This window comes from Larus michahellis, chromosome 17 (assembly GCF_964199755.1).
Source record: "Larus michahellis chromosome 17, bLarMic1.1, whole genome shotgun sequence".
Lineage (NCBI taxonomy): Eukaryota > Metazoa > Chordata > Aves > Charadriiformes > Laridae > Larus > Larus michahellis.
In genome coordinates this window covers 1,639,903-1,651,609 of record NC_133912.1, presented here as the reverse complement: position 1 = coordinate 1,651,609, position 11,707 = coordinate 1,639,903, and the positions used below count along the sequence as shown (strand labels likewise).

At 51.9% G+C, this 11,707-nt stretch overlaps 1 protein-coding gene across 5 annotated transcripts in view; it reads left to right on the top strand.

The window, feature by feature from the left end:
* The first annotated feature begins 401 nt into the window (after positions 1–401).
* The window catches only part of KIRREL3 (kirre like nephrin family adhesion molecule 3), a 357,155-nt gene continuing 345,849 nt past the window's right edge, over positions 402–11,707 (top strand). For all 5 annotated transcript variants that reach the window (XM_074560973.1, XM_074560971.1, XM_074560968.1 and 2 more), the window contains exon 1: positions 402–1,108. In XM_074560973.1, coding sequence (XP_074417074.1) covers positions 1,048–1,108 — 61 coding nt within the window. In that variant the 5' untranslated portion in view covers positions 402–1,047. The remainder of the gene's footprint in view (positions 1,109–11,707) is intronic.

Genomic DNA, 11,707 nt, shown 5'->3' with positions numbered 1-11,707 from the left:
CCCAGATAAAAAAAAAAAAAAAAAAAAAGCGCCTTCATTTCGGGGCCCTTTTCAGGTGTTTTTTATTATTGTTATTTTTTCCCCTCCCGGATCCGGAAGAGGTGTTTTTCGGAGGGGGGGGAAGGAACTGCTGGCTGCAAAAGGAGGGGGGCACCGGACGCCCCCCCGTCCCAGCGCTCCCTCGGGATCTGTGCGAGGCCGCTGGCTGTGAGAATGTAACTTCGCCCCGGGGCGGGTAGTATTTTTTGGTGGCTCCCCCCTCTCCGGTCTGGAGCTCGGGCCACCCCCCAAAATCCTGGAGAGCAGGTGAGGGCGGTAGGAGAGGGGAGTAACTTCCCCCCACCCCCCAAATTTAGAGATCTGGGGGGGGGGGGGGGGGGGGAAGCCATGCAACTGCTTGCGCTGCTGCTTTATTTGCCCCCTTGGGGCAGGGAGCAGCGCCGGGGGTGTGGGTGGGGGGGGCAACTGGTGGAGAATTAGCCCTAATTTACACCACACGCACCCCCTCTCAGCTTTGGCCGTGCACCAGGGCAAGCGTTTGGGGGTGTACAAATGGCTCCCCCCCCTTCTAAAAAAAAAAAAAAAAAAGGGGGAGATATATTCCCCCCCCCCCCGCTGCGGAAAAAAAAGAAAAAGGGGAAAAAAAAGGGAGACGCCCCCTCCCCTTGCGAAAAAAAAGAAAAAGGGGAAAAAAAAAAAGGGAGACACCCCCCCCTCCGGTGCACCGCATCCCATCCCGGGCTGGTAGGCTGAGCCATTCCCCCAGCTGCGCGCAAGTTACTCCCCCTTTAACCATCACTTTCCTTCTCTCCCTCCCCCTTTTTTTTTTTTTCTTTCCTTTCCACACCCCCCTCCCCGATTTCCACCCCCCCCCTCCTCAAAAAGCCAGGCTGCGCCGGCGAGGTTCGCTCCGCCAGTCAAGGCAGCGCTGCCGGGGGAGGAGCTGGGGGGGCGGCGGCGGCGATGGAGCCGGGCGAGCGGAGCCGGCGGGCGGCGGCGGCGGCCTGAAGCCCCCCTTTCCCCCCGGCGCCGAGCCCACCCTGAGGAATGAGCGCTTTCCAGGCAGACCTCCTCCTCCTCCTCCTCGGGTGCTTCTTGCTCAGCCACGGTAGGACCCCGGCGCCGCACTTAGTTTCCGAGCGGGGCGGACGGGAGGGGAGCATGGCGGGGGGTCCCCCCCTTGGTCGGTGGGGTTTGGGGAGGTGAGGTGGCGGGGGGCTGCGTGTGCTTTTTGCTCCATGCACAAGGTGGGGAGAAAAGAGGGAGGATTGCAGAGTTTTTCGTGCATCTCTGGCGAGGCAGCTTGCCTTTTTTTTTTTTTTTTTTTTTGAAAGGGAAAAATCTTTAGCATGCAAATGAGTTCTTTCTGCTCCAGCTCCGTTAATTAGATCGTGTTTGTGTGTAAACACGGCTTTGCTCAGCAACAGTCCCCCCCCCCTTCCTCATCCCCATCGCCGCCCGGTCCTTTCGCCGGTCCTGGGGAGGCGATGGATGGTTAAATTCACCCAAAAAATCCAGCCCGGGGAGCCCCCGCTGGCTGCGCGGAGGAGCCTGCGGTTGCAGAGCCGGGGTAGGGAGCGATTTGCTCCTGGGGGAAGGCGGCGCGGGGGGGAAGAGTAGCTTTGAATGCAGCCAGCCGAGGGGAGGTGGGGAGCCCCCGCGGCGGTGCTGTGGGGGGGTGTCACAGCCGCATCCCACCGCCCCGGCGGGGCAGGAGCCTGGGAATCCGGAGGATTTTCCCCTGTAACTTTGCTACTAGCTTGTCTCCCCTGTCCCCCCACCTCGTTCAATAAAAATTAAAGAAGGATTTGGGGTGCGTTTTGGGAAGCTGTATTTGACACGCTTCTACGTGCCTGGTCCTTGGGCTCTCTGTCACCTGTGGAGGACGCTGAGCTCCAGCCAGACCCAAGCTTCGCCTATCTGCTGCTCATCCCCTTGCCACGCCGGTGTCAAACACCATCTGTGTCACGACGCTGTGGTCCTGAAGCCAGCTTTTGTGAGGGTAGGGCTTGGAGTTGCTTTAAAAAAAAAAAAAAATGGTGGTGGGGGGAAAAGCCCAAACCCTAAACCCACGCAGCTAGTCCATCTGTTGATTAAATGAAGGATAAAACTTTTGGAGAGAGTAGTGCTTCTCAACGGGCAGCTGGTTTTTTGCTCAGCCAGACATTATTGCTGAACATCCCCCACCATACGCTGTGTTTCCCCCTATTCCCTGAGCAGGGATGCTGTGTTTAGAGGTGGCGGAGCTTCTGGTTGTCCTTACCTCCTCTTTTCCTGGGCTCGGATGTGATGTTGGGCTCCCACGCTGCCCTCCCTTCCCCTTTTCTCTTTCCCTCTCTCTGCTTGTACTAATATTCCTTCAGGGAGAAAGCTGTGTTTGCATTCGCCTTTGCTTCTGCACAAAAGAAACCCACTGTGTCTTCCGTGTAGATTTCTGGCTGAACAAACTTGAACTCTCCCTGGTACAGCAGGGCAGCAGCGGGTCTGGGGATATCAGCGATTTGGAAGCTGATCCTGGCCTTCTCGCATCTCTCCCTGCTCCCACGAATCTCTCAACTCCCTGCAGGTCAAATGGCAGTTTGCTAGCGGAGCTCAGTAAGTTTGTATCTGGGATCCAGCAGGGATTTGTTTCTTTTTTTTTTTTTCCTTCTCCGCCTCCCTTTTGCAGCCATTATTTTTAATAAGGGCTAATGTACTTTTTAATAGCGCCTGTGTTCCAAAGCTGCCGTGGCTCCTCGGCTCTGCTGTGCGTAGCCTGAGCTCAGTTGATTTGTCTCCCTTGTCTGTACCGTCAGGAGTGTGCATCTGGTACCTTGCTTATTCATGCCGGGTTATGAGGCAGAGAGAGAGTGTCTTTGCAGAGCGTTTTTGGCTGTTTTGTCCTGTAGGAAGAACCAAATGCATTTCTATGGAGTTGCTGCTCACAGTACATGAGAAAGGGTCTGTCGGCAGCATCGTGGCTTTCCCCTTTGGGGTGAAACCATGCAAAGGCTGCCTAATAGGATTTCATGTGAAGGATTCCTTAAAGCACATGGTACCTTGGGGGAGGAATGGCCTGGGTGTAGGAGCTGAAGCTTATTTTCCAGCATATGTTGCAGTTGCCTCCCCTTGAGCAGCTGCTGTGGTTGTTCTGGTGTGTCCAGATACGGTGGCATTTGCTTTCTGTGGGCAAAAGTGCTGCTAAACTGGTGGGCCATGGGGATGGGATATTAAGTGGGCACCCAGAGGGCGGCCATGCCTCAGTCTGGAGGGGGCTGGTGGGCCGAAACTCACTTGAAGGAACAATTAAAATCACTTGATCCTGCCTGTCAGGAGTTTGTGGCTCCTTTTCATGGATGAGGAGCAGGCAGGGCAGCCTTTGCTTGCCTGCGACGCCAAAGTGGCTTGAAGGAATTTGCCATAATGAGGCAGGCAGGACTTAAATTCCCCTGAGCCAAGGGCAGCAGGGATGGGAGGATCATCTCCCCAGAAAACCTTGCTTTGGAATCCATGGTTCAGATCCTAGTTTAAAAAAAGAGCTCCCTTACACAGAAGCCTCAGCTGAAAGGCATTTTCCCATCCCTGGGTCCATACACCTATGCCCTTGGGTTTGTACTTCGTGGGCCCTGTGCCTCCTTGTGGCATGCCGGCATCCTGCTGTTTCCGCGAACCGCGTGGGCTGAAACTTGGGCTCCAGGCTGAGTTGCAGGAGGGAAGGTGCTTGTTGCTCCTGTCTGGGGCCAGGCTGCACCTGGGCGCACACAGGCATTGCCTGGCTGAGGAGGACGAGGGCGATACCTTTCGCAGCTGACTTCTGCGCTGCTCCTGAGGTGATATGGGATGAACAAATTGCCTTCCCTTGAGCATCCTCTCTCTTCCACCCTCGCAAAGGGTCTGAAACCGCCTGCGCTTTCTCTTTCTGAAAGTTGATAGGTCAGGGTTTCCTTTTCAGGGCTGTTTTTCCCCTGGTGTTTCTTGTTCTTCCATCTCCTCCTCCCTCCCCCCCATGAAAGCTGTCAGGACCACAGCTTTGGTGGGAGGCGAGATAAAGTTGCAGCAGGATTTGCCTCCTGTGGAGACTCGATGTGCGGTGCCCCTTGGTGGGAAGAAATTGATGCTGCCATGAAGCTAGCTGCCTTTGCTGCTTCTGCCTGGTGAATAGCTTACCCCTCCCTCCTCTGCTCCAAACTGGGTGAGGCTGGAAGTAACTGGGGAAAGTGCCTCAGCTGTGGGAAGGAGCACCACAGAGAATGTACCAACAACCACCACCTCCTCCTCTGGCTGGCCTGTGCTGTAACAACCTAGATGAATTTGGCAGGATCCGAAATTTACCTTGGATGGGAAGATTTCTGCCTGTCTGGGGCTCTCTTTCCAAAAGCATGTTTGCTTTCCCTCAGGGTGATGAATACCGAGTGCTCTGGGTGTTGCAGGGTATGTTTTTCTCCTTCACAGCTCACTTGGTTCCTCCCTGGAAGCAAATGCTTTGCAATCTTCTGTCAGAGGGGGCCCGTTATTAGCAGCAGTGGCTCAACTTCCCAGTGGCTTGTCATCAGCCCGCAGGTGGGGAAGGGTGAAATTATGCTGATGGGAGGAACCAGGCCCATTCCACCCCCCACCACCACCAGTTAGGACCTGAGGATGAGGATTTTTAAAATCTCAGGGGAGGTTACTGGGTGACAGGGAGCAAAAGTGCAAGCTTATGGGATGCTGGGAGGTGTGTGTACAAGGGCTGGTGACTTTGCCCCTCTCTGCATCCCACTGGTTGCAAGGTGCACTTGTGGGTTGCTGCGTCTGGCAACCATGAGCCTGCTAATGAGAAGCCTGGAAATCTGTGGTTGTGATCCCTCTTTAAAGTGAATTCCTCCTGCCATGTAGAGAGCAGAGTAGCTTTGCAAGAGAAACGTGTTGGGCTGTTTGCTGAACCCAGCAGGTGAATCTTGGCACTGGGGAGCTGCTTGGGAAGCACAAGGAGTCCAGATGGTGCTGCAAAACGAGCAAGTGCTAATGGGCTTTAAAAATTAAGCCAAGGAAGAGTGTTAGCAGCACAAGAAGTTGCAACCAAGAATGCGTGAGCAGAAGAGAGTAATGGTTTGGAAAAGGGAGCTTTGTGAAGACGGGAGGTGCTGCTGGTGGAAAGGTGTGGGTTTGGTGGGGCCACAGGAGTTCACAACTGGCCTGCGTGGGAGGGAAACCGAAGTAAGCCTCAGGCTAGAGCTGGTGTCATCCAGTCTGGGCTATCCTGGAGGAACAGTGCAGGATTGCGTCCTCCAACGTCTGTTTTAATACAATGTAGATTCCTGCATGCTTCCCCATCTTCAGTCTGTACCTCCCGCAGTGAGATTCGCGCGAGGACCACGGGTGATTTTGCTCAAACTGGCTTTCTTGCAAGCTTTCAGTTATTTGAAAAGAAGAAGAGGGAGGAGCTGTGGTTTTGTTCAGGTGCCCTTTGCTGGAGAGAGGAAAGCGAGGAGGAACACCTGCCCCGATGCTAACATGGCATCCCTGCTGGCCTCCCCCCTTCCAAGGTTAGGCGGAGGTCCCCAGGCAGTTTATGCACAGCACATCTCGGGCAGATGTCGATTACTTCTGTGCTTTCCTGTTGTTTTAGGGGACACCAACTGGAATAGAAACGTGCCCAGAAATCCCTGACAGGTTACCCGCATTGCGTGCTTCCAGCTCCCAGTCTCTCTGTAGTCGGACTGCATATGTTAGAATAAAAAGGCTCAATGCTCTCCTTTCTTTTGGAGCCGTAAATAAAGGGGAGAGGCCGATGTGCCCCTTAGGTTGTGAATTGGCTGAGGATCAGCATCTCCGAATGAACTGTTTTCCTACGAGCAGTCTGTGTGGCTCGCTTCAAACCTCTGATTTAATGATCAGGTTTGCAAGTTTGCGCGGTGCTCCTCGCTTTCAGCTCCTCGGCGTGCTGGAGGTGCGGTGCAGGGTGGGGGGGACTTAATGAAAATGCTGCTGGAGAACTGGCTTTGCATCACTTCAAGGATCCTTACTGTAGGATAAAACAGCTTTTTCTTTTTTATTTATTTTAAGGACCGACAAATTTATAACGACAATTGATGAAGGCCCTAATTTAGCTTCTGTTCAGGAGCAATACAAGTCTTTCCTTTGACTTTATTGGGAGCTACCTCTGGCCAAAGAGAGAGACAGAGTCATAGTGACCGCGTACAAGCTTATTTTATAAATCAATAGGTGGTGAAACAAATTGGTTGTAAATCAGTCTCTTATTTGCTGAGATTTAAGGCGGTTGGAGGAGCTGTGAGTTTTTAAGGCGGTCTGCCCTGCCTTCGGGGCTGGCAATTGTCCCAGCTCTTTCAAGGGGGTGTGTGAATCCATCGCCCGCAGTATTAATTTCAGACATGCCAGGAAACGTGCGGGATTTCTTTTCTCTTGGCTGGGAAGAAATGAAGTTTAAAGCCTGTGCTACTCTTTTGAGGCAAGGGTTGACTAGCAGGCTCCTGATGCTACTCAAAACTCAGTGGGTTTCCATTCCCTTACTTCACTGCACCTCAGAGCACATCTGTACTCCAGACTGCTCGAGGGAGGAAGAGGAAAACATCCATGTCTGAATCGTGCATTGTGGTAGGACAGAGCAAACGTTGGGTTCTGGTCCTGGAAAGCGTGGCCTAACAGATGTCCTGGTTCAATATGCCTTTTGAGCATAGTTGAGGCTGTTTATTCATTGCCTCGCTGGCAAGACCCATGCTCAAGTGTTTGCCTTTCCCTGGTGGCAGCGGCAGCCTCCAAAGTGGAGCAGAAGGAGCTGTAGGTCACTTGGCTGTTACGTGGCTCTTCCTTTTACTGACTTGCATTAAACAGCTTGAAATCTAAATGTGCTTTGAGTGTACCTCTTAGCGATGGGCTCTGGGCGTCCTGCCTCTTTTAATGTCACATGCTATATAAGTAGGAGGTGGAACACTTGCATTGTTAAATTCAGATGCTAACTTCAGGATAAGATCTTGTCTTAATGTGTTCATTCAACGCCCCCACTTGCAACAAAAGCTACAGCAAGATTTTGGTCTGCTGCTTTTTGGGCTACCAGGGTGGAGCAGGATGTGATTGTTTTTTTGAGGGCTTTTGCCATAACTGCTGCTCATTAACCATTGATGCAAGCACGTCAGCCTTTCAACTAGGATAATAGATGCTTTCTTTCATTTCCAATTTGTGTTTCGTCGAATTGCTGTGCCGGTTTGATATGTATGTGGTCAGATGGTGGCTAATTCACCTCTTAAATGCTAGTGAATTTATGTTCTTGGGTCCGTTGTTGTCATTTTCAATATGGCATGTGGCAAAGCCGTGGCGTGTCCACCCTGCCTGGGTGTGCCAGGGTCTGATTTTGATGCTGAAAATTTCAGGAGCCTTTTGGCTGAGCAGCAACCCTGTCTTTCTGGGAGGGGAAATATAAAAAATGTACGATAATGGCGTTTTTTCCAGAAGCTTGCTGCCCAGCAGGATGCGTGCTGCAGGCTAGGGGAGCCTTGCTAATTACAGTTGAAATATGCACCGATAGTGGAAGGGATGAACTTTCTTAAACTTCCTTTTGGGTGAAGGATCAAAGCTTTGTGCTGTGCGTCCAATATTCCTTTCTATTTCCCCAAGCAGAGAGTGAATGGGAGAAGCCATTGGGTTTGGAGTCCCACCTTGCATTTTGGGCAGGTATTCACTCATTACCTTAATACTACCTAACTCATTAAAAGATCAGAAATGAAGGGCCTGAATCTTTCTCTGGCTTCCCCCCCACCTCCACTAGCATAAATGAGTATTCAAGCTGTATGCTGCCAGTCAGTAAATGTCAATATTGGGTAAGTGTTTCCTTTATATCACTGCAATTTAGCATAAGCTGCTTGGAAACAAATGTCTTCCATAAGCATGAGGTGTTTCAGTAAGTACACAGTCAACATTACTATGAGGATTAAATAAATGTCAGCCCCACTTGTATGCTCAGCATCAAGTTAAGACAGCTGAACTTGCATAACGGCCAGCGTGGCAGTGACAACGGGAGGGATTTTGTGAGTCTCTGTGGAGAATGTGGGATGGAAAGAGCCGCTTTGGGTGGAGGTATCTGGATCCTAAGGACATGTGGAGACAGGGGGTGCAGGAGCACCTTACAGCAGGGGGTAGCTGATGGTATGGGGTGCGATGGACCTTCCCTCCAGGCTAATAGATTCTGGAGAGTGCCTCCTTTTTTTTGGCTCCGGCTGGCAACCCAAAGCCAAAAACTTCATTTACCCAGTGGTGGCTTGAGCAGGGGGAGTTGCTGGCTCGGGATGAGTACCCTTCTGCAGATCTGCCCAGGCCACCAGTGCTCAGATGGATCTGCCTCTGCTTTTTTCCAGTGCAAACTGGGAGTTGCTTGGCTGCAGTTGGCGGTGACAGGAAAGCAAGGCCAGGATGTGATGCTTTGTGGTGGGGAACATGTTGTGCTTTGAGAACTGTCTGTGAGCCCTGAGCTCGCCTACAGATCAAGGGTTCCCAAAGCTGCTGAGATGCAGGCCATCATAAAAGAGCGAGGTTAGTCCGTGCTGGCAAGGCTTATACGTGTGGAGGAAAGGAGATGGTCACCTATTGCTGCTCTGCCTTCAGCTGCATGAATGAGAGTATCTCCCTGCCAAACAGGCAAGGGCATCTGGCTTCTGTTAAGGGATCTGGATCCAGCCAGCACATTGAGGTGTTGCTCAATTGTCAGCAGAGGTTTAAATCCTCTCTTCAAGCTGCAGGTGCAGGAAAAGCCTGCTCTTTACCACCCCTTGCACTGCATCTTCGCCGGTCACCCTGAGATGTCACTAGATGCTGTCTGGGTTGGTCCGTGGCAAGCTTCACACCCGCTGCCAGCAAGGAGAGAAAATCTGGGAGCGCGGTGGGGGGCTGAGCTGGATGTATTTCCATTCCCAACGATGCAAAACCGCTTCTTTCTCCCCAGCTGGCAAGTAGCTGACTGTAGCCACTTGTTCCCAGCTGCACAAAAATAACTGTAGACAAAATCGTTAGCAAGCAGATGAGCCTTATCAGCTCCTCTAATGCCTTGTCTCTGCCTCTGGTCTGTGTGGACTTGTTACCCTGCAGAGTGTGTATTTTAATGACTGGCTATTGCTGTTCCAGGTGACTTGAGCGGAGCATCCCAGTCGTGTCCTAGCAGCCCCTGCGAGCTGTCGGAGGTTTTTGCAGCTCGTTCGAGGAGCTGGAGTCTGGCTGTGGCTCTCGCCTCGTTAGGCTGTGCATTTACAGTGCTGAAGAAACAGCTTGCGGACATGTGGGGTGTCTTAATAATTCAGACTAGAGGAAGGGAGCGCCAGGGGTGCAGCGGGGAAGGAATACCCGAGTATTTTGAATCTCAAACCAGGTCACCTGGCAGAGCTAATGCAGTTTTTATCCTCACTTTTTCGGTTCAGCCTGGCGGTGGCAGCAGCAGCGCTTGCATGGAGCCGAGCGGTTCTCTCGGACCGGGCGCAAGGCGACCTGCTGGTCTCCAGCTCTGCGGGGAGGCTGGAAGCACCAAGCCTGAGGCTTGGGGTCCAGCAACTGGGGCCATTCCCCCTCCTGTGCTGCAGAGAGCTTGGAAGGATGGGGTGGGGAGAGGAGTTGGGGGCCCTCTGAAGCCCTTGCCCCTCTCTTGAGGAGCAGTGGTCACCCTGTAGCCATGGTTGGACGCACCTCCAGGCAACGGGGCAGATCTTGAAGTGACCCTGCCAGGGAGCACATAGTGGTGCGAATGCCACGGGCTTGCTCAAACCCCAGAAAGGGTGCGGGAGTAGGGGGGGAATGTGGGGCTGTGCCTGACCCACTGCTGCTTGGCCCCTGGTGATAAATGTGCACAAGTCTGGCAATGTGATGCATGGAGGTGATGAACCCCCCGTGCATCCTCGGGGGGCAAAGAGTAACCCACAGAAGTGGCAGGGAAGGGATGCCATCACTGGTCAGCTGTGTCTCGCTGCATTGTTTTTTCCTCTCTCCCATGAGCTAATCCCTGGAGTGTGATTTAACACTCCTCTCTTCTCCTTCTGGCTGTGTCTTTAATAAGCTGGGAGTGACGGGGCCACCCCCCCCACCACCCGCAAGTGCTGAAGAAACAGAACCAACAGATGCTAAAATTAGGCACAGCTGTTTGCAGTGTTTTGTCCTCCCAATCACAGAGTCTGACACTGTCTATGCTTATTCCTCCTCTTGTCCAGAGACTGAAAAGGTTTAAGATATCAAAGCTTTGAGTGGCTGTAAATTAACTCCTTCTGTCTAAGCTGAAGCTTGACTTGCTGGTATATTTCCTGGGATTTCCTTTATTTGCACTTATAATAATGGAAATTGCCAGGTGAACTCAAGACAGGCATTTTTTTTCTGTACTTGGGAGACAACACTGCTCGTTTTCCCTTGCTCGTAGGCTTCCCCACCAGAGACCAAGGGAAACATCTTCATCTCTGCTGTCCCTCAGCCTTTACATGCCTAAACCCAATTCTCAAGCGCAGCTTAGGTAACCTCTGCAGTCCAGCTCAGTCTCTGCATGCCTAAAGTTGTCCTGACCCAACACCACATCCTGGATATTGTGGTCTGCTCTCACTTTGGAGAGGTGGAAGATTTACTGAATGCTTTTCCTTGCGGACTTTGCATGGGTGGCTTGGTTGTCGGGGTGGGCATTGTCCCGTGTACCTGCTCTTCCCCCACTGTCTGGGGGTGTGTTTGGCTGACAGTGAACGTAGGAGGCTTAAGAGATGATGGCTGTCTCTGTTGCCTGCCATCCCTTGGAAAATGTTAGTTTCCCTTCACTTGGGTTGCAGCGTAGGGGCCTGGTGTCAGCGATACGGAGATGTACACTTCAGAAAGGGCAGAGGGGAAAACTTCATGGGAGAGCTGAAGTGCCTTTTGCTGTCAAGACCAGAACAGTGTAAATGTCGCCTCCTGACAGATCCGCGATGATAGCAGCAGCAGTGCTGTTGGGCTGGATGTGAGTCGGGGTCTTGTGTGGTGGTGTAAGTCTGAGGGATCTCGTTTTTTTTTTTTTTTATTTTTTTTTTCTTTGCCTCTTGTGCGAGTTTCTATCTCCTGCGGCAGGAGCAGTTTCTGAAGATTCCTCTTGCTCCGGTCATGCTTAAAATGATAATATTGGTTTAAGATAGACACTTGTGATAAACTAGAAAACACGTTGCGCTTTGAAATCTTCAAAGCTCTCTTCCATCAAATGGGCTTGCTAGAAAGGCAACCGCCAGGGCATTTGGATTGCCTGACTTTGGATGCTAACCTCCTCCTAAGGCTGTGATTTCCTCTAAAGAGCTGACACCTCTCACCTTCCTTTCCTCCTCCTCCAGGAGGTGCCGACTGCATCGAGGTGGAATCTGCCACACTTGTTCAGCATCTTTGTGCACCTTCTTGTGTACTACCTGCGATCTGCCAAATTTGCCTTTTTTTTTTTTCTTTTTTACCCTTTCTGTGATGGAAGTGAACCAGGAGGGGGAAGTGCTAACCAGGCAAAGCAGGTTTTTCCTGGGAGTGAGTAGGGATGAGGGAGAGGAGAAGGGCAAAGAGTGAAACATCTCTTCTCAAGAAAGAGAAAAGGACCATATGCAGTTGCCAAATGGCTGGTGTCCCTTGACACGATGTCTTTACAGTGGTGGGTGTAGCAAACTTTTCATCCAGCATATTGATTTTTTTTTTTTTTCTGCAGCAGGTAGGTTTCTCTCCATAGTTTGGCTTTCTCCCAAGCGTACACAGAAATCCGTGTAGTGCTCTT